The following is a 22,539-nucleotide window of genomic DNA, read 5'->3' as shown; positions in this document are numbered from 1 at the left end:
TTGTTCATGGAATAACTTAGGCACAGCAACACTGGGAATGAAGGGGTTGTCCTTATCCTTCCAAAGCAGCCCAGGATAGTCTTGGCTGACTTGCCACAAGGACACGTTGCTGGCTCACGTTCAGCTTGTCCCCCAGGACCCCCAAGTCCTTTCCTGCTATCCAGCACTCACTAGTGCCTGGGGTTATTCCTCCCTAGGTACAGGACTTTGGCTTCTCTTTGCATGAGCTCCTCTTGCCCATTTCTCCAACAGCACAACCCCAGAGGGTCCTGTCCCCACCCCTTCCACCTTTGTGTCATCAGTGAGCTCGCTGAGGGTGACCTGCCCTGTCCTCCAGAGCGTGGGGGGCACTTGGATTCAGTTTGCCTGGTCCACTGCGTTCAGTTTGCCTGGTCCACTGCATTCAGTTTGCCTGGTCCACTGCATTCAGTTTGCCTGGTCCACTGCATTCAGTTTGCCTGGTCCACTGCATTCAGTTTGCCTGGTTCACTGTATTCCTGCAGGCCTTGTGCTGGGCAGAGGAGAAATGCACTGTTAATACTGGAAAAAGGAAACAAAAAAACCAGTTTTTCATCTTCTTTAACTTGTTCAGCAGCAAGAGAAAGCAATTAAATAATCTGTAGATTTCATTCATTAGTGTGTGGACAACCAGTTGATTCTGAACCCATATATCAAACTTATGGAATTGGTGGAGTCGGATTTTGTGATGGGTGATTGAGGGTTGCATGGCATAGGTATATTTACAAAATTATTCTCTCTAAATGTCTTTCTTGCAGAGCAAACATCTCAAACTAAAGTGGTGTGATGTGTCAAAGTTTTGGTTTGGTTTGTTTGGCTTTTCAATGTGAACAGGAAAGAAATCCTGTTTTATTTAATGTATGTTTTGATTTACATGGTATGTGCTTGCCCGAGCTGATGGTGCAAGTTAAAATCATGATTTAGTAGTATCTTCTATTTTTTAAACTTTCTGTACCTTATTAGGTTTGCTGTTTTATGTCTTCTAATGCTGCATTATTCCTTGTGTTGCTGTGTTTGAGGTACTGCCTTAAGTATGTTGATATTGAGCAAAGAGAGAGGGAGAAGACTTGAAAAGATCAGATTAATTAATCCCTTGGTAAATTAGTGGTGTAGAGCAAGACATAGAAATCAGCGTTTAGAAGTGCTCAAATAGTACTTTAGTACTCAAACTGGTATTGGTGGTGTTTGGTGGGCTCTCACTGTGCAGTGACAGTCTGTTAATTATTCTTTAGGATGCCTTTCTCTTCTGTTGGTAACGACAGGCTGCCATCCTCTGGTCAGATTTGTTCACTGTCCTGTAGGGACCTGGCAGGTTTTCAGAAGGGAGAAGCCCATTCAAGTTTTAAAAGCTTAGAAGGAATCAATACTAGTATTTTTTTTTGATTAGAGGAATGTAGTTGCTTGTACAAGGAATAAGTAATGAGAGAAGACTGTTAGAAGGGTTTATAACAAATCTCTTTTTCTCCTTCTTTCCTTTTCCTGTAACATTTGTGGAGAATGTAAAGGTGGAGTTGATTTCTTGAGTTTCTCCCCATCTGCTGATACTGAAGTGCCTTGTTCTGTGGAAAGACCATTGAACTCCAGTGTGTTATCATTAGTTAATTACTCTTCTGTTAACTGCTTGGCTGTCCATGTTCAGAAACCACTGCTGGGACTGTGCAAGGTGCATTTTATATGGCAGTGTTTGTGTGTCATTGTGACACCCACGTGGGTCTGTGCTAAAGGATGCCAAAGGTGCAAGGGGTGTAAATTATTAATTATTACCCACAAATACCATCTGAGGAGTTATAGCTAAAAATAGTGGAGGGGCATTGAACATATTTTTTTTCCTCATAGGTGACAGACATCCTGTCAGTTTATGATGGGATATAAGAAATTACTGTTTTTCTTTGAAAATTATTCCTACAGGAGACAGTTAAGATGAACCACTTGATACTTCCCTGCTGAAATGTGGAATTGCCAATGTACTTTAAGTCACAGATGAAGGTTTTTAAACTTCCAAGCTGGCTGAATTTGCCCTGAGGATGGTGCAAAGCTGAGCAGTTGATAAAATCCTTCGGAGATGATTTATTAAGTGTGAGGGCAGGAGTAGTATCTTCAAAGTAGAGTTGCAGTTCCTTGGATGAATGTTATCTGTGTCCATGGACCCTGACTTAGGAAGGGTTTCTCAGTCCAAAGGCACGTGAAAAGGGAAGAGTGAGAAGGCTGGAGAGTTTCTGAGGATTTGGAAGGATAAGGTCAAGAGGTCTTCTACCTCTTAGCACTTTGCTGCATTTTCCCAAAGTTTTCTCCTTATCCTGGGACTTCAGCAGTGGACCTAAAATTGGGTGAAGCTCTTAAAAGAGTGACTGAAAGGATTCACAGGTTTAGAAAGCACTGGGTTACAGGTTCCTGTTATTGCATAAACCCCAATTAGATAAGGAATTGTTTAATTTCTCTGTTGTTTTTAAGCCTTGTTATTGAATTAGTGTAGAATAATGCACTGTGTGACACTGTGAGCTTATTCTTTCAGTAAAGCTACAGAATTTGAACCACTTTTTCTGTTTGTGCTGTCATTGCTGAAATGATGTAACTAGTATAGCATGACTGTTTAAAGAATACATTTAAACCAGAAATCCATATAAATGTAATAATTTTTCTCTATTCTATTTACTTTCACTGTACTTGCTCTTTGTGCTTTCAACTGAAGATTTGACTGAAGTCCCACTTATTCAAGGTGAAAACCATTAATTTAGTGCTCTACAAAGTAAGTAAAAATTTGGAAATTTTCATCCATTTTTCCTTCTTCACCTTCTTTAGGGTTTACTTTTGCTGCCATGTTGCTACTTGGCCACTCTTTTCCTGTGGAAGTCACTCAGATCCTTTCTGGCTCTTGGTTAGTCTCTGGTCACCTACAAATTTTCTACCTCATCCTTTATTTACTTCTTTGATAATAAACTTTGTAAGCAGTGAACCTTTTGTGGGACATTAAGGATTTCAATTTTTTAGCTAGATAAGAGAGGGCATTTATTTCAAACCCTCACTTTCTCCTTGCACAGTTGGTGGTTGTTGCCAAAGCCTTGTCTCTCTGGGGTTAGGAGGTGGTTTTGTGGTAAGGCAGGTGGCCTGTTAAGGTTGGTATTTGCTAGGAAATGCACTCCTTAGAAACATCACCAGAAGGCAGGAATGGAAGGATTCTTGGTGATCTTCGGATTCAGGGGGTTGTGTTTTGTTTAGTGTTTTGTTTTTATTCTGCCTTGAGGTGATGTACAGAATTTCTGTTTGCAAAAATTGTTCCTCAGCGAAAGCCCCCCCTGGTGTGCCCTCCCTCCCCTCTGCACAGGGCTTTGGGTCTCAACAGCTTAGTGGTGTTAACAAAATATGAAATACAAGGAGACCAAGCAGATGGGAAAAAAAATCAGATATTAGAGTTGATGTTTATTGTGTAATGTGTTTAGGAAGGTGGTAAAAGGCTTGAGAGATGGGGAAATGATTCATTTCTCTGCAGTATTTTCTTCTACAACTAGTCTGTGCCATTTCCCATAGCTGCTTCAAATACAGTACTGGATTTTTAACTTTGTGCAGAAGAGCAGGGATAAATGATCTGCAAGGTATGTAGATTTGGGAAAAGGAAGACCAGAGGAAGTATCCAGGGAAGAGTCAGGAAGGTGCTTTGTTACAACCTCTGAATGTTTTACCGTGAGCTGCCATGGGATCGATTACACAAATGCCGGTGTTCTATAAGTTTATTTAATTTATTTTGAATCCCAATAGCAAATATACACTAAATATATAAAATATCCATTTTATACAGTACTGTCAGTATTGAGAATTCTGTGGCTGCCCTGCACAGGAGGGTCAGGGCAGTGAGTTCCAGCTGCTTGTGGTCGGCACTTGTAAGGGACTTACATTGGGAGGGATTCTAAACCCGTGTGGTGTCAGAATATGGAAGAGGAGAAAATAAACTGAAAAACACGATTACAGTTGGTATAGATAAAAGAAAATGTTTGTGCTGGCCTAAAGGGAGTTTAATAGTCATTCCTATTAAGCTTGAAGCGTATCATAAATCTTGACTCCTACTTTTTAATATTCGGACTGCATCGAATTCTATGAATAGTAAAACACTGAAGGACATTTTCCTCTTGAAGTTGCAAGAGAAAATTATCAAAAACTTTTAAAGGCTTTTTGTCTGTTCATTATGTGAAACCTGCCTTTATCTCACTTAATAGATTATAAAAATATATTCTAGCTTAGAGACAGCGACCTGACGATACCATATCTTTTTATTGCATCTTTGCTCATTATCAAAAATGGCACAAGAAGTTGTCCTTGAAGTCTGATAATTTTTTTTGCAATTTTTCTTATAATACTCTGGGAGAGGAAAAGGTCCTTACCGTGGAAAAAGTCACTTCCACGTGATTTTTAGAATTTATTTGAAAGAAGGAATATGTCAAAACTATGTGATTTAAGGAAAGAATTAATATCTACAATAGGAAACGTCAAATACAGTTTCCAGTTCCACTTCCAAGAGTTCTTCTGTAAGATATAAAGACTTCTGTTTAAATTATTCAAATGTAGGTTGAACATTGTCAAATAATACAACGGATCCTACTTAACATACCATTTCTAATTAATTACCTCTGACATAGCAAATACTTTGTAAACGGTTAAATAGTGTCAAATCGGCATTTTTGCTGCGAATTTCAAGTATTGTAGAACTGCTTTGGCCAAGTTGCTGTTTGCAGCGCGGGGCTGGGGGGTCACTTGAGGAAGTTGCCCAGCTGGACGCTGTTCCTGGCTAAGATGCAGCGGAAGGTGGAGGGCTGGACCTGCCAGTACTTGACGGGGTTGTTGAAGAGGCTGATGCCGCTGTACAGAGCCTTCTTCTTCCTGCGGCCCGTCGGGCAGAAGTCGTTCACCCCCAGCTTTGCGATGTGGTTGGAATGCAGGAACACCACCTGCAGGGAGCAGCACATACAGCTGTTAGGGTGCGAATGGCATCTCCGGCTGGCAGAGCACCTCAGTGCAGACCTCGGGAGTAACTCGAGTTAAAAATCCACGGTAAAGGTTTTTTAAAAACCTTCCTCCTGCCTCTCCCACAAAGAAAAGTCGTTGGAATTCTATCAGTGTGTTCTCAGAGTAATTGGATTCTATTCTTAGGGAACTTTGTGCTAAAGTGTGATTTTATGTTGTTTTGTAGTAAGAATTATGATGATGCAGTTTTATATTCTCCCAGATCTTCAGGGATTTAATAGATTTAATGATGTTGTCTCGAGCCCTCGGAGAGATTTGTTGGTATAGTTATAGGAACAGATCAGTCCAATGCTGATGTAGCTTAAATTAGTAAATACAAGGGCTTGTAATAGTCAAGTTTAGAGTTTAAGTGAAATAATGTACAGTTACAAAATAATTCCTTGTATATCTAAATTTACGTTACATTGTAAGTTGATATTTGCATTGGTTGTTTATATATATATATGTATATTTATCTCTATCTATCTAAAGGTATTTTCCTTTACTTGTAAGTTATATGAGAAGCACAAAGAAATGAAATTCAGAGGGAAAAGCTTTTGCCAAATAGCTTATTGTGTGCTCTGTCACTTGTGCATCTCTTCATGTGTCCCCAAGCTTTGTTCTGCTCAGGATCCCAAGGTATATGTCATCTTACAAAATAGATAAGAATTTAATTGCTATTCCAGAATTCAGGAAATAATTGTGTTTTGAAAGTATTTTCTTGTCAAATATATCTAGTTCTGAATACAAATTTTAAAATCTTAACTCACAATTTCATCCTTATAAATAGTTTACTTTGGATTTAAGACTTTTCAGTCTGGGAGTGGAAAAATTTCCACTCTGGGTTGCTAATATGGAAACTATGATAAATCTGTAACCAACTTTCTGGAAACATTTTCTGGGTGTAGCACATTGTTGTCCTTTTTTTTTTTTTTTTCCCCTAGGAAATATTCCTGCTGTTTGATTTTATATTTATTTCTTTAATAAGCATATGTGACTTTAGGTTTTCCTGATTAGAGAGTAAATCAAAATATATGTGGCAATTAATGATGCCTTTTGGTTGTGACCTAATCAGTGTGGCAGAGTGAAAGGCAAACAACTTGGAATCACTGGAGCTTTCTGTTAAGTTCAGGGTCTGACCTGCAGGTATCTCAGCTCAGGTAATCCAGGGGGAACCTTCTTCAGCTTGTTTTTCTCCAGGTGGATTTCACGGATACTTGGTATGTTGGCAAAACTTCCATTTTCCACATCTTTGATTTTATTGTTCCCAAGGCCCAGCCTAGAAATAGTACAAGGAACATTTAATTACAAACTAATTGAGATTCCCAACAGCACTGGAGAGCATTCTTTATTTTGAAAGATTGAAGTACACAGGAGTAAACATAGGGCAAGAAAAGAACGGGGAGAGGATGATGAAATCTTACCTCTGATAGGAAAAAAACCACAACTGAGCCAACAATTATTTTTTATTTCTTAATTTAATCTCCACTTTAAGGAGATTAACTCTCAGCTGATCTCAGTCTGATGCGAGCAATTGTTCAATTTTGCATGCAGTTTTTCTAATTATAGTGGGAGGAGTTTAAATGGTAAATATCATTCAAGCTGCCTGGGAAATAAATCAGACCCTTCTCTCAAGCAGTGAAGCTACAAAGTACACAGTAGTACACAGTAATACTTTGTATTACAGTAATACAGTATACTTTGTAATACAGTATTTCAGAGTAATCCAGTGTACAGTAATACAGAGTGCTGTTCTAAGAAACAGCCAAACAGCAAGTCTTGTAAAGGAAGTTTTTTTTATATATATAGCTTATGTCTAAAATAAGAAGTTTTGGACTAATCAGGACTACCTTCTTTCCTGCTTTAAGTTTTCCTTAGTTAGATTGTTCTGCTGTAGGACTCCAGCCTGCATTGCTGGGCAGGTGATTCCAAAGGTGGGGGACAGGTGGAATGACCCTTTCTGCCCATCCTGCCATCCCCTTGGTCTCTGTTCTTTCGTGGCTTATTCACAAACTGAACCTGCTGTCTGAAGGCAGTTCAATAGTTCTTCTTTGATAGTAGTTTCTGTCACCAAATCCCAAATGCAGAGCTGCTCAGCCATATTTTCAGAGGTCTTATCTGAGCTTTAGAGAGAGAACTCCCTTCTCTAGTCCCACATCAGGGATACATTCCTCAGAAACAGGCATTTTCCTTAAACCCCATCACATTTGGGAACAGTTACCAAACTGTGTCCTTTACCAGCTACTGTATTTATGAGAATAAATTTATAAGAATTTAAGATGGTTATATTTTGTAATCAACTGCTGTTCTTATCCTACTTTCCTATTGCCAACTGTAGGCAAAAATCATGTAATAACGAGGCTAATGTGGTTTCTGGGCTTGTTTGGGGTTTTTTTAAGCTTGGTCTTACTTGCAGCAATTCTTACTAAAACACTTAAAACTTTTAATTCTCTTTTCTGCCATTAACAAGAGAAGTCTCAAATCGAGATGCTGCCAGGTGTGACATTTTAGCAAATAAAAGCATGGAAGTGTTACCTTTGAAGGTCTTTGTAACGGTTAAAATCCTCAAGTTCAATTCCTGTGATCTTATTGTCATCTAAATGAAGCTCCAGGAGACTGGAGGGCAAATCTGATGGAAAATAAATGCACAGTGTGAGGAAAACGAGCCAATTTATTTTTTATTGGAAGATATATTTTGTTCCAAACAGCTTCTTTCCTTTGTGGTTAGAATTGGGTGAGGAGTTTTGGGGAGGTTGTCTGCATCAAAGAAATGGGGATTAGGTGTTACTATGGTAATTAAAAATCAACATAATTTGGTTTAAAATAGTAACTTTAAAAGAAAAAAAGTAAGATGTGAAAGTGCATATACTAATTTTAAGATTTTAGTTCCAGAATTTGTTTTTTTTTTCCTGGCTTCCTTTATGACAGCTCTCAGTATTTTTGGTTAACTTGTCAAAGATGTAAATTGTATGTTTTGTGCAGTTACCTCAGGGCTGGTAGTCAAACCCCTACTCCTGTGGAACCCGGGAGAGCTTTTTGAAGACCTGTAATTTTCTGCCCATGGTGTAACAATTGTGCAGTTTCAGCTGCTGGGATCGATCTGGGAGGGATCTTTCGGAACCCTCTCCCCTGAATGAGATATTTGGTTGGCTCTTTCCCACGCCACAATATTCTGTATTTCCAGTACCTCCACCTTCAGAACTGCCAGTGAATGGACCAGGAGGTGGTGAATCTTTCCACCGCATCTTTTTAGGGCAGGCACAGGCAGATCATCCCGAGCGTGAATTCCTGGGTGCTGATCTCAGGCTCAGTTTTCCAGCCCCTGTCTAGGTGGCAGCCGAGCCCGAGCCATTCCCGCTCCTCGGGGGCTGCGAGAGCAGTGCCGGAGCAATGAGCTGCTTCCCGGGCCGCTTCCCAGCCTGCGGAATTCCAGCTGGCACTCTCGGGGCTGGGTTTGTTTGTTTGGGCTCTTTCCCAGTTTGCATTCCAGTTCACAGCTCCACGTGCTGCTGCTCTCCGAGTTACACCGGGCAGAGGGAAGAGCACCCCCCTGTCCATTGCAGAGTTTGGGTACATTTTATAAGCTACGTTTTTTTAAATCTTCGTGCCGTTATAATACTTGCAGACAGGAGGATGTACAGACTTAGTTTCCACTTGTGGTGACTGAGTTCACTGTGAAATAGTTTGGGTTTGATTGGTTTATATATCTGACAGACATATTGCACCTCCTGCTGTGTTTCCCCTTATAGGAGATTCCTCTACAACAAAGACAAAATTGGAATAATTTTATGGGTTTTTTTGTGCTAACTGATAGGAAATGGCATTATGATGATACTGGAGCAATGTTTTGGGGTATTTTTGTGTTAGGGAGCAGCCAGGTAGTTTCTGACCTTAAAGTTATCTGAACAATTGGGGTGAGTTGGTTTTGTTTGTTTGGGAGGTGTTTTTTTTTTAGTGTTCACTTCTACAGGGATGCTTCTGCACACACACACACACATATATATATATGCCTACAGGAAGAGATTAAATTTAATAAGGAAAAAGTTCTTTATCTGAAATATGAGAAATAAATAAGGGGCTAGCATATGGTTTCCCTGTAAGTTAAAGCATGATGTGACATGATATTATGCTTTGTCTCCTCCCTTTTTCTCTTCACTAGTAGTTCTGAGTAGTTGAAAATCATATTAACTTGGTTAAATACCCCACTGACCTGCAGAAAATGGAGGTGGAGTGTTGTACTGAGTTCCTTCAGGCTACCTTTTTGTATGTGTCAAGTTAGTGTTTTAATTTATTGCTACCTCCAAATCACAAGTTAATTTTTTTTTTTAGTATGAAAGAGTGTTAAATTTAACTAAATGTTAATATTAAGTTTTGCTTAGCAGAACCCCATCAAAAGATTTATAAAATACCATATTGGATTTTGCATTAAGGAGGTTATGTTTACTGCACAACATAACTGAGCTACAGAGTGACTTGAAACATTAAAAATTGAAGCTAGAAATTGTGGAGTTGCATTTTAAATCCATAAAGGAAGTGGGAATTCTGTATCCCTTCTGGCCCAGATCCCATATCAGGGGGTTTATTCTCCCCTTGTGAGGATTTTGGAGAGGCTGATGTGTGAAAGATGGGAAATCACATCTTATTATGAATTTCTTTGCACTGTTTCTCCTGAGAGGAGTCTCTGGTGTGCACTGTGTGTGCTGTTTGTGCATTCACTCTTTTGGGATGTGGAATTAAATACTAACTTCAAAAAGAAAAATAAGATAGGAAGTGGCTTGGTAGTAATGAATATACAAAACAGAATATATGAATTTAGTAATCATATAGATGTTAAAGCATTTTATTTAGGAATACACTGGTATAAGTAAAATAGGAAAGCTAAAGCCTACCTTTAGGAATTGAAGTTAACTTGGCTTCTGCAATTCTTATATGGTAGATATTTACTCCTTCAAAAGCCCCGGGCTCTATTCCATCATTGTTCAGAGGATTTGCACTCATTTCTGTCCAAGGGGGAAAAAGAAAAGCATTTATGGCTTAGGAGTTCTGTGAATTAATTTTATTTGTGACTTCTGATGTTCTAAGCACGAGTTGATGTTTAGCTTTGATTACCTCTTCTGAGGGGTGGCAGTCACAGCTCTCAGGGAATTCAGGCTGTTTAACTCGTTTAACTGGGCTTGCAGAGTTACCCAAACCCTGACTTACGTAGCAACTTCACAGAGAATTTAAATTGGGAAAGGTATTTCCCAGGGCTTGGATATCTCTTTGAGAGGAAACTGTACATTGGGCTGAAAATTCTATATTGTAGAAACTTTTGATAAAGACATTTTTGGGAAAGACATTTTCTGTTCTACTCAATTGGACTTACCTAAAACATGCAGAGACTTCATTCCTTTAAATACATCCCTGGGGATTTTCTTGACCTTGTTAGCATGAATTCTGAGCTCTGCCAACGTTCTGGGCAGATTTGTTGGAATCTCAGTCAGCTGGTTGTGGGACAAGTACAGTCGTCGGAGCCTCTTTGTGGGTTGAAAGGCTTTGGGGTGGATCTTGTAGATTTTATTGTTGTTCAAAGCCAGTGCCTGGGAGACATGGGAAGGGCAATAGAAAGATTTTTTTTTTATATATATAGGAAAGTTATGATTATAAATTTTAAGTCATGAATTTGATATATAATTTAGCAATTAAGTGTTTAAAATATTTTATTTTTCCATCATACCAAACTTTAGCACTTTGGGCATTTCAGTTGCTTGTGAAAAACAAAATAGAACCTGAAAGCTGGAGCATCATCTGGAAGGTAGAGAAAAACTAGTCAGAGCTGACAAGGTGCCAATGGATCATAAGAACTGGCAAAACAATATGTTTGTATTCAGATATTTTAGGGGGTTATATACTTTGTTGTTCCTTAATGCAGATTCTCAAAACTAAGAACTTCATCTTTTATTTCAAGATAACTCAGCAAAATAAAAGTCAGGCTTTTAATCTGTGTTTCTTAGATGTTCATGTCTCTGTATGACACATGAATTTATATGTTATTTGCCATAATTTTCCCACTTATGTGAATTTAAGTCTCTCTCTTCTGTACTGTGCATTAGTCCTTTTGGGGGCAGTTTTTTGTTCTTCTTTGCTATGTGTTATCAGAGAACTTGTAATGAGTTACTACAGACAATAAAATGTGAGTTACCAAAATCATTTGCATGTCAAATCACATCCCTGTATTTGCATACTCAGATATTCATTTTTGTTCCTTTTTTACTTCTTGGAGCTGTTGGTAATTCATCTCCTCTCAGGAGAGGGGGGGGGAAATGTAGAGCAAACCAGAATTAATCTTTTTTTCCAGAAAAAAATGAGCCTAACTTAAGGAAATAAACAGGAAATGCTCCTTCCTAATCCCAGCTGCCCTCTGTGCCTTTGCTAAGTAGACTCCAGGACTCAGCCAGGCTGTACAAAGTAAACTTTGATCTCAGTAAAAATGTTGTTCAGCCTGGCCACAAATGAACTGAGGAGAAGGAGCAAAGCAGCTCAGTTATCACATAATTAAGTGGTGACTGATATGTAATGTGGTGATGGCTGATGGATTCCAGTGACTTCCTCAGTCGTTAGAGGTTAGTTCCTGTAAGATCTGTTATACAGAATATAAACCCCCTTCCTTGGGAAGGCCATTCTGGACCCACGAGACAGGGGGAATGGGAAACATTTTGTTGCCAACTATGAATTTATGTGATTCTTCTGTTGCCTGTCCTAGCTTAAACCACAATAATTAACAAGCTCATTCATAAACATTTAGATCTGGTAAATTTTCATGTCTTGCTCAGAAACCAAATAGGACTGAAAGGATTTGTTTATGGAATCCCAGAATCCAAAAATGGTTTGTTGGAAGGGACCTTAAAGCCCATCCAGTTCCACCCCCTGCCATGGGCAGGGACACCTTCCCCTATCCCAGGTTGCTCCAAGCCCCCTCCAACCTGACCTTGGACATTCCCAGGGATGGGGCAGCCACAGCTTCTCTGGGCACCCTGTGCCAGGGCCTGCCCACCCTCACAGGGAAGAATTTTTCCTTAATGTATTAGGAGTGTTCCTTCTGTTAGTTTATGGTGTGTTTCGTGTCTCTCTAATGGGGAATAGACTGTTGTTAGTTTGCTGTAAATCGTGGGATGGACTTGTCATTTTTACAGTGAAAATTTTAATGTTGTCAATATTTGTTGGTACTGGATCTAGAGTGACTTGTTACAGAAATAAATATTCTAAAGCAGATTTAACTTTCCAGTCCTCTGAGACTCTTGTTTTCTTTCATAATAAAACAGTAACATTGTGTTCTGTAAATATCTGGATTTATCAGTTGCCAGTGATACTTGTTTCAAAGTGTTTCTATGTGCATATGTGAGCATGTTAAAAAGTTAGTAGTAAGTCCCCTGACTTTGCAGTAATTCAGTGTTGGTCCGTTTTCTGTTCAGGTCAATTGGATTTGTAACAAGTTTTAGTGGTGTATGAGTTAATTTTATGTTCTGTGGTTTTTAAATACCCTCAGAAAGCATCTTTCTAGTTCTACTGTGAGGACTTCTGGTGTTTTCCAGCTAAGCAGATAAAAAAGGAGCTCTTGTCTTGCAACCTTTAAAATGTAAGGAATGTTTGTGTGCATGTTAAGGACTGAAAAATCTTGAGAATCTTTTTGGTGAGATGCATGTGGTACATCTTCTGGGTATTGCAGAAAGTAGTTCTTACAACTCAAAAGAGGTTTGTTTCTCACCATGTGGGAATAGTCAAATACTCAGACATTAGACTGTATTTTTATCTCCACTATTACAGAAGGAAAATACCATTTGTATTTTGGAAGTATGGAAATATTTCAGATTGCTAAATGAGATTTCCACCTTGGGAAGTAGCAGCTTACATAGAGTGATGTGAGTCCTTGGAGGTCGTTTTCCTTGACCTCTCTAATTTTGTTGTTCTGGAGGTCGATCATCCGAGTATCTGGCGGGATGTTGCGAGGAATTGATGTCAAACCTACAGAAGTGACAGAAACAGAACCATTATGTGCCTGGAGGCAAGTCCAAAGAAATTAATTACTGAACAGTAAAGCACAGTAAGATGGTTGATGATTATGGTGGGAAAGAAAATAGGACATAGAGCAAAGGGTAGAAGGGAGTTTTTGGTAATGGGAGGAACTAATGATGTAAGGATGTACCACAGGCGTGTATGGATAGTTCTGGGAGGAGCTGCTGCTGCCCCTGACCATGACAGCCTGAAGAGGGGGTGCTCCTTGCAGGTTCTCTGCAGCTGGGACATAAACTCAGAGCACAGGTTGTCCTGCAGGGAGACTGCTTCAGTCCCTGGAGAAAGGAGCCCTCAGAGGCTCCAGGGCACTGGTTCCCTGCTGGGCCCAGGGCAGTGGCTTTATGGGGTTTGTGCCAAGTACTGGGCTGCTCCTCTGTACCCCTGCACTGCCCCATCCATCCCAGTGCTGGGGTTGCCTGTGGAACCACCAGTGAAGGGCAGGGCTGAGAGACGTGTTCTTGGTACACGTGGACAAGGGGTGGTCCCCACTGCTGGTCCTTCATTACCAGCAGTGTAAATCCCCCAGCCCAGCTCTCTGCTCAGTTACAAACCCACTGCAGTTCAGGCCATCTGAGATCCTGAATCAGCACAAAAACCTTAGCAGGGGTAGTAACTTCCTTTTCAGTGGAAATGCTGATGCATGAAAGGCTGTGACGTTTATTAGCAATTATTCCATAATTAATAGGTTGCAGTTAAAGATGAAGTCTCTTAATATATTTTTTTCCTATGTGTGAACTGTAAAGTGGTTTGCAGTCTGCAGACCAGATGCAATAACCTCCATTTGCTGCTGTCAGCAAAAGTTTATTTAGATTCCTTAATAATGACACATTTAAAAAACCCAGCAGTTTCTGTCTGGATTCAACGTTCCTAAGCCATGAGCAGGCCAGGGTGGCGTTCAGGATGGTGGCAGGGCTGCAGTGAGAACAAATGGCATTGTCCCTGTGCTCCTGGCAGGACCACAGTCCATGATTGCCTTGAATAATGAGAAACCTTCAATGAGCACTAATTCAAATTGGAACAATTAATAATGAATTCCTAGTTAGGAACTGGGATGTACCTGCAGCAGTGACAGGAGCAGCTTTGCCTTTGGCTAAAGTGTTAACAGTGATGAGCACTTGAGTGAAGTTTGTGTCCCACTTATGTGGGACATTAAATGTCCTTGTGGTTTGTTTTAATTTGTTTTCTTGTCATTTGACCCGTTGCTTTGTAGTTATGAATGAAATACTTCTTTTTTGAGAGAGGGGACCAATAGTTAATCTGTTTCAACCAAAATACACAACAAATGTTTGTGCTCCCCTGTTTGGATAGAACATCATGCAAGTAAAAAAACCAGTAGAAAGTGTAATATAAAATGTAAATGGAAGTGTTTTCCCATTCTGTGATTGTTCTCTTAGTGGATAAAAAGCCGTGCAGGTTATTATGTGCTTACCCTGATCAGTGTTGAGTTAAACACTTTTACAGTTATTTGTTACATATTCTAAATGCCTTTCCATTCCATGTTGTTATCCATAGAAGTCATTGCTAATGGAAAGTGGCTGTAGCAGCTTTTTCATTTTCTAAACTGGCGAGCGTGGATTGGGAAAACATTCATGTTGCAAAAAGTGCTGGACACAAATTAGATATGGTTTGCAATCCTAATGGAAAACATGTTAAGATCCTTTTGAAAATGACTAATACAGGAATACATGAGTGTGTGCAATTTATGGAGCTGTAGAATTCATCTTTTCAAAGACAAATCCTCAAAAGGAGAGTCCAGAGGAGAACAGACACAAATTCATTCTTACCTAGGTCAGAGCAGTGGACAACCCTGACATAGCACTGGCATCCAAAGGGGCATGTTGGGAACAGATCAAAAGGAATTAGTGGCATAATGGGTTCAGTGGTTGGAAATAGGGAATTGTCGTCATCGTCGTCATCGTCATCGTCTTCCATGTCTTGGAGCATCATATTCTTTAGTGTGAAATAGGAAGGACCGGTGAGAGATTTGGCAGAGCACAAAGCCAAAAAGAGAAGGAGTGTGTATTCTTTCATATCTTCTTAATCAGGACAACCACTCTGGAAAAGGAAGGTAAACAAACAATCAGAAACCCACGAGAATTAGTGAATATGAAAGAGCAAATAGAGGTATTGACTTCACTCACTGCAGTCTCTGGTCCTGAAAAACGGTCTCTCGTGAACATTGAAGTTTAATTAGTGTATGAGGGATGAAGAATATAAAAATAGTCTTTAAAATATGAATTATCACCATAAAATTACATGCAGTAATATTAAGTTAAATTTATTAGAGATTAATGTAATATCAAAGTTTTCAGTTGAGTTTTACAAATAATATCATCATTTGCTTCAAGCTTTGAGGTGTAATTTTTGTAGTACACTTTACCAGAACTCAGAATGAAATAAATCCTATTTCTTCTTGATGAAAAAGCATTTTTAATGTGGTACATGGGCATATGTTATATTGCTTGTAAAAGTGAGAAATACTTGATTACCAATGCATAAAATGCACTCAGCAAGACACTTCCTAAACACTTGGTATTCGACTACCTAAACACTTCTAATTAAACTCTTTCTATTCTAATCTGGGAGAACAGTGTTTTCACTCTTGACAACAGCTTTTCCCATGTTCCAGTCATTTGTTTATTACTTCCATTGATAGAAGTTCACCTCTGCTTGCAGCACATTTCACAGAATCCTGGAATCACAGAGTGGTTTGTGTTGGAGGGGACCTGAAAGATCATCCAGTTCCACCCCCTGCCATGGGCAGGGACACCTTCCACTATTCCAGGTTGCTCCAAGCCCCCTCCAGCCTGACCTTGGACACTTCCAGGGATGGGGCAGCCACAGCTTCTCTGGGCAACCTGTGCCAGGGCCCCACCACTCTCTGAGTGAAGTATTTCTTCTTGGATCAGTTAAGGCACCTTCCAAGTGGAAAACCCCACATCAGACAGCTACAGTTTTTTCCTCATGTTCTTGAGAAGAATGCACAAGTCACAAAGGACTTAAAAATACATTTGTCTTTAGAAAAATAGACAATCATAGAAGAGAGTTGGAAGGGAGGATCATTGAGTCCAACTCCTGACCCTGCACAGGACACCCCAACAATCCCACCCTGTCCCTGAGAGCATTGTCCAGACCCTCCTGGAGCTCTGGCAGCCTTGGGGCTGTGCCCACTGCCCTGGGGAGCCTGGGCAGTGCCCACCCACCCTCTGGGGAAGAACCTTTTGCTGAGATCCAACCTGTCCCTGCCCTGGCACAGCTCCAGCCATTCCCTGGGCCCTGTCACTGGTCACCACACAGCAGGTCAGTGCTGCCCCTCGTGAGGATGGTGAAAAGCCCCATGAGCTCTGGCCTCAGTCTCTTCCAGGCTGAACAAACCAAATGACCTCTGACCCAGTCCAGCTATTTATTCAACTTCCTTCTGCTTCTCCCAGTTCTAATTTTACCAGGTTTATTCCAGGCACACTTACTGGGAACACCAGGAGCCCAGTCCTTAACTGCAGTGTAGTGCATTACCTGAGGAATGATGATCAATAGTTCAAGGGTACTGATTTTTTGGGGTATAGGTATTTTCTACATACTCTGGTTTTATTCTGAAGATGATTTTCTTGACCAAATGCTCCTAGTCTAGGGGAAAATGGAGATAGAAGAATTGCCACAGGATGTTTTGCAACTCTGAGAAAATGCTGTAGATTCAGCCCTCAGCTTGACATTGTTTCCTTCCAAAACCCAATTCCAGAAATCATTTGGATCTAACAGCATGCTCCACAAACCAAGAGGGGCTGCTGTAAATTCTAATGTGTATATCCTGTTTTTAAAAATTTTTGTGTTTAGACTATCATAGACCTCTTTAGGGAAATACTAAAAGGATGTCAATTCTTGTCTGATCACCTAATTAAATACTTGATGATCTATTTATAGCTGAAAAATGGCTTTATGTGGGCATTTTGTCATTGGTCCTCAATTGCAGGAGGAGTGTGCTGGTGCAGGAGTGTTGACTTGGCTTATTCAAAGTTCTGAGGTTTTGGTTGTATTGCTTTCTTCTGTGCAAGGCCTTTTGCTGTTCCTTGGGTATGGTTTGTAACAGCATTAAATGCAGTGCACTGCATACATTGCTGCTACTGTAACTGTGTCTGTTTGAGGATGTTTAAAAAGAAAAAAGATAAGTGTTCAGGTTACATAAAAAGAATGCTGTGACTTCTTTCCCCCAAATATGTGTTTGAAAACAAGCACAATATACTTTGTAACTTGCAGGTAAGCAACATATAACTGTAAGTTTGATATTTCCATAATATCCACTCTGCCTGTACTTTTATTGATTTACCAGTCTCCTGAAAGAATCTTCACATGTGTTTTTCCCGTATATTTTCCTTAATATTCAAAATAACATTCTCTTTCAATGCTCCTAGAAAGGATTTGATGGTGGTTCTTGCAATCCCATACAATGTGTGTGCCCTTGAAAGAGTCTTTGAATACAGACAGTGCTGGGGAGAAGGTGTGGAACCCCCTTTTAAGAGAATTGTGGTCACTCCTGGCTGTACACCTTTGGGATGTGTGGCCTTTTCAGTTTTGTGTTTCAGCTTCAGAAAACAGTTAAAATCTTCAGTACTTTAGTCATACCGTTAATTAGGAGGTGAGTTTGAAGGCTTTCAGACTTCCAAGTTCTCCTTGTTCTTGGAAAAGTGGTTTGATGACTGAGGTTTCACAGATGGGATCTCAGGCTGGTTTTCTTCCTTGGCTGCTTTGGTATTAAGTGACAAAATTCCTGTGCTTTATTCAGAGATGTTGTACCACTTCCACATGGAGGATATCAAGCTTCATAGCATGATCATGTCTCAGGACATCTATTTTCCAGGCCCCTGCTGGCTTTTATTTGTGAGAGGCACTGGATGTATCGTTTTACTGTATCTAAAAGATAATCTTGTGCGTGTGTTCCTGAAATGCTCTTTTGGATCTGGTGCTGGGAAGTTGTCTTAGGAAACAACTTAAAAATCTGTTCCCACGCTTGCATGTGTAGCAAATGGATTCCATATTTCCTTCCAGATATCCAAAAAACCGTGACTTCAAACTGTTAAAAGATTGAGGCTGTGATTGGAGTAGTGGCCAATTTGAACTCTGGAAAAACATGTGTTGCTCACAAACAGTTCTAGAACAGTAGTGTTGAAATATATCACTGATGACACATATTGGTCCCTTGAAAACAAGTCCCTTTGCAGAAGGAAACCTGAGTTGTTGTGGGGTTTTTGGTTTGGTTTTGGGTTTTTTAAGGAAGGGTTAAAAATCCTTGCTTTGTCTTCCTATTCTACCATTAGAAAATCCTTATTGGATTTGTACTTAGGGGGGATAATCAAGCTTGACTCCAGGTTTGCATTGACCAAAGAACTGCCAAAAAATGGTTCCCAAAGAACAGAGTTTTATGAATGCTTTTTTAAATATCTTTTCATGGCTGGAGTTCTGAGATTCCCAGTAAACAGATGCTGACATGTCTCTGTAGAAATGCTCTGACTCTGCAGCTCATCTCAAAGAACCTACACAAACTTTCTGCATGCTCCAATTTCGGGAGTAAGAGAATTAAAAGAAAATGAAAGCCTAAAATCCAAGATCCTGGTGATCTTTCTGGAAATCCTTACATTATTTTATCATGGGAATTTTAAGAAATACTGTTTCAGAAGGTACAGGTACAGCTGTGCTAATGGTCCCCTGCTGTCACTTGAGAGTGACTCTGCTCCCAGGTACCTCCAGCTCTTCCACTCAGGCTCTTCACTGAGCTGATTGAACTCACTAAACTGGCATAAAACTCATGTGAGCACCAAAAACACCCCCAGCACGTTCTTTGTGGGTGAACAGAGTGAGTGTGGAGTACCAGAGCCAACACAAAGGAATGGGTGGAACAGCCTAGTTGAGGGGGCTGGAACTTTAAAGAGAAAGAGGAGGAAAAAGGAACAGCCATTCCTGACATACAACAAGCCTAACAAAGCTTGGCCTTGTCCATTCCCAATTTTTACAGCCCAGAGCATTGAGTTGAGAAAGATTGTGGTGGGTTCAGGCTTCATTGCACCTTCTTTATCACAATCCTACTTATCCTTCAGCACAAAAAGCTGCTGAGTAGCACCTTCCCACTGGAACAGGAGCTACCCCGAGGTGGGATGACTGAATGTGGACAGTGCACTTCACCTGGAGAGACACTGGAAGGCTCACTTGCTGTCCTGAAATGTGTAACAGTCCTAAAATCACTGTACTGAGCACTTGGGACACACTTATCCTCACTAGTCATCTTTACCCAAACTCCTGTTGCCAAACAGCATGTAGAACTCAGGCACTTTTCATGCTCTTAGTTGTAATGTGTAACTAATTAAATGCAGGTGGTATCACAGGATAACTTCACATGATTCAAACCTTTGAGAGGTTGTGTGGGAAATTCCCACATAAGTTTGCAACAGTTTCTGTGATGTGAAAATTCTACTCGTGAGTTATGGGAAGAAAAACCTTTCCTGTGAGGACAGGAGCTGTGTATTTAGTGTGGGATGAGTGCATTAAAAAACCCAACAACAAATAAACCTGGATTCCTTGGGAGTTACATGCCAGCCCTGCAGCATGTGGCATTTGTTGTCTCAGCAGTTATGACACCAAGGAGTTAATACATAGAATTTTAAGACTTAAAAAGACTCTAAATCATATTTAGAAATCTCTTCTGTTACCGGTGTTCGGAGACCAGTTTCCTCTGTCATTGTTTCTGAAAAGGAAATGTTTAAATGACCCAGTGGTGGTCTTTGCAGAGGCAAAGAAAAGTCCCTGTGTTCATTAATAACACAAATCATTGCTCTGTGCACAGATTTTGTCCAAAGAAAGGCAAGACCATTGCTGTTTTGAAATCTATATTTAAAAATAGTTCTGGTTCTATTAGTCATTGTCCCATTCCAGAAATAAAAGGAGTTTATGTTTAACTCTTTGTCTACTCCATTGATTTACTTAAATTGCTCAAGAAAAACAGGAGGAAGTTTTTTTGTTAGTAAGATTACTGAAGAAATGTTTCTGTTGCTAAAAATAGTCCAATATTGCAGTTAAGTAGTGATAATTAATTGGATGTTTACAAAATTAAGTGATGTTTACAGAGTATTTACTTTTTATGGAAAACTGCCTGACTCCTGTTACTGATTATGATCCATGAGCATTTTTAGGTTGTAGTTCATCTACAATTTACTCCTCCATGGGTTGTTTTTAATTACTTTGCTGATATGTACTTAAAAACCCCCACCAACTTGAATACCAAATTACAGAAAGATAACACAGACTTATAACTATAAGAACTGCTGTCATTGTAGGGTAGATTTTCACAGATTGTTATAACTGAGAAAAGTTATTGTCAGTTGTAACATCTTTCTGACGAGTCTTTAATAGTTAAATAACTCACTGTAGCTGTTTTTGTTTTGCAGCTCAGATGCAGTACACACAGAATTATTTCAGCTGCAAAGTAAATTTTCCTATGTTCCATCAAAAAAAGGTGGTATTTCTAACTGTAAATTACCTGACATTGTTAATCTGCACATAGTGTTGCTTAACTCTTTACTGCTATTTATATAAAATAGGTATTCAAAGTGGACATACCTTGCAAGTTTGGGAGTTCTTCCAGAAGCTCTGTGATAATCCACCTGAGCTCTGTATGTCCAGTTATTTCATATTAAAAAAAAAATAGAGAAAAAGGAAGTTAGACTGAGTTCTGTGAAATGGAAAGTAAATAAAAAGAAAAAGTCCACTTCCAAACTCCTTGATCCTGCTGGCACCGTGGGTGATACCAGAGTAAAGTGCTGCCTCAGATTAGCCCATCTTAGTACTGAAGGATGATATTAAGACGCCTTGTTACCACTCATATGTTTTTCATCACTGCCTGTATTGGAGCCAAAACTTCTGGCTTAACTCTAGACGTCTAGTGGAAGACTTTATAAAACCTGTAGTTTAATAATAGTTGACATCAGGCCATTGGAAGTACAGTGAGGTCCATTTCAGGTCATTCCTGCTGTGGAATTACAATTATTTATGATTTCGTTAGCCATTGTTCTTTAAAAAGTGTGACTTGAGTAAAAGTATAAAACCACAGCCAGTGGCAGAGTAAACCAGTAGCCTGCAGTGATCAGAATGTTGCCAAAGCTTTCTAAAGTTAGAAAATTAGGACTTTATTGTGTAGTTATGTGTAAATTTTACCTCTGCTTTCAGTTGACAACTGCTTGGCTGGGAGGGTGCTCCAAGAATGTAAACTGTGGATCAGACTTTTTAGTCAGTATAGCCAATTTCTGTCTCTTGTGTATGGGAAATAAAGCGTATCTTTTATCTAAACCAGACAATATTTGCAGGGTTCTGTGATAAGGGTTGAAGTTGTGGGTTTAAACCCAAGTCTTTGAGAATTTGCACTGTTACAAAGCTGTGCTGACCTGCACATCACAATATTTAGAATCTGGGTTATTTGTTTACCTTTCCTAGGCCCTGTGTATGTAAACTTCAGAAATGTCTGACTAATGGAGTTTACCTACAGCAGGTTTCAAAGGCAGTGAAACAGTTTGTGTCTTTAAATTCACAATAGGTTATATCCAGTTCCGTGCACATCTGACTTCATCTGTTTCTTTAATTAGCTCCTTTCTATGTTAAAAGTCTGGTCTTGCTTTGGAAAAAAAAAAAAAAAAAGCCTGGAAAATTTATTTGGGCCTTTTTTTTTTTTTATTATTGTCCATGGTGCTGTTTGCAAAATGCCTGTTCAAATTGCATAATAGTTATTTTGTCTACTGTGACTTTCTTAAGGCAAAAAAAAAAAGATAGTATGCCAAACATTAGAACTTTGGTGCTGTGATATCAACCAAGACAAGGCTTGTGTTACCTGCAGCGTTGCCTTGGCATGTGTTCCAGCTCCAGTAGCACAGATGGAGGATGATGATAAAGAGTCTCCCTATCACTTTTCCCAAGGAATAAAATTACAGGTCCAAAAGCAATCACATTCCCACACAAGAATCTGAAGCATGATCTCAAACTTTCTTGAAATCTCAAATTGCATAGGTCTGCCTTCACTTGCCTTCATGGAGAAACCAAAACTTCCCAAGCAAACACTCCCCTGTGCTTTGAATAGCTCGGTTTGGATGGCTTTATTGAGGAAATTAGTATTAAATTGCTGTTTTAAAAAAAGCCTCCAAGACTTTCTTGGCTGTTCAATAGAAGAGAGCGGGGCCTGAGGGTTGTAATATAAATGTGCTGGGTTCTTTTTTCCCTTCTTTCAGAAGCAAAGTGTTGAATCAGCAGTTCCAGCTGACCCTGGTTTGCAGAAGCGCTGCCTCTCAATTTTGGATGAATACTCGGGGTTTTTTATGATTATTTTCTCCTTTCAGTTGATTCTGGTGGTAGGAACACATTCCTATGTGTATAAAGTTTGTCATAGCCAGTTACATAATGAAAGGGATACACATAGTGGTAGGATCTGGAAAAAATGTTACAACCTTA

The 22,539-nt window shown here is 39.7% G+C and overlaps 2 protein-coding genes across 4 annotated transcripts in view; one reads left to right on the top strand and one right to left on the bottom strand.

The window, feature by feature from the left end:
• Window positions 1-22,539, top strand: part of CENPP (centromere protein P) — a 124,996-nt gene that overhangs the window by 47,251 nt on the left and 55,206 nt on the right. The window lies entirely within an intron of this gene.
• ASPN (asporin) lies at window positions 4,008-21,296 on the bottom strand. Of its 3 annotated transcripts, none has more exons than XM_018068633.2 (9): window positions 21,259-21,296; window positions 20,665-20,715; window positions 14,847-15,117; window positions 12,899-13,011; window positions 10,376-10,589; window positions 9,900-10,010; window positions 7,546-7,639; window positions 6,151-6,289; window positions 4,008-4,955 (listed from the first exon to the last, which is right to left on the bottom strand). In XM_018068633.2, exons 3-9 carry the CDS (start codon window positions 15,091-15,093, stop codon window positions 4,758-4,760), a joined length of 1,116 nt encoding a protein of 371 aa, XP_017924122.1. In that variant the 5' UTR covers window positions 15,094-15,117; window positions 20,665-20,715; window positions 21,259-21,296; the 3' UTR covers window positions 4,008-4,757. The 3 variants fall into 3 exon arrangements, with proteins under 3 accessions (XP_017924122.1, XP_017924123.1, XP_008921845.2); XM_018068634.3 differs by lacking the exon at window positions 21,259-21,296 and adding an exon at window positions 19,758-19,792 and having other exon boundaries at window positions 20,665-20,925; XM_008923597.4 differs by lacking the exon at window positions 21,259-21,296 and having other exon boundaries at window positions 20,665-20,925.

The sequence above is a fragment of the Manacus vitellinus genome, unplaced genomic scaffold, assembly GCF_001715985.3.
Source record: "Manacus vitellinus isolate BGI_N305 unplaced genomic scaffold, ASM171598v3 scaffold_14_pilon, whole genome shotgun sequence".
Taxonomy (NCBI): domain Eukaryota; kingdom Metazoa; phylum Chordata; class Aves; order Passeriformes; family Pipridae; genus Manacus; species Manacus vitellinus.
Note: the sequence above shows the minus strand (reverse complement) of the source record. Positions and strands in the feature narration are given on the sequence as shown.

Coding starts and splice junctions, on each gene's coding strand:
- ASPN (XM_018068633.2), bottom strand. CDS start 15,093: ATGAAAGAATACACACTCCTTCTCTTTTTGGCTTTGTGCTCTGCCAAA. Junction 6,290..7,545: donor CGTTACAAAGACCTTCAAAG/GTAACACTTCCA, acceptor TACTATTTCTAG/GCTGGGCCTTGGGAACAATA. Junction 4,956..6,150: donor CTGAGCTGAGATACCTGCAG/GTCAGACCCTGA, acceptor TGCTCCCTGCAG/GTGGTGTTCCTGCATTCCAA.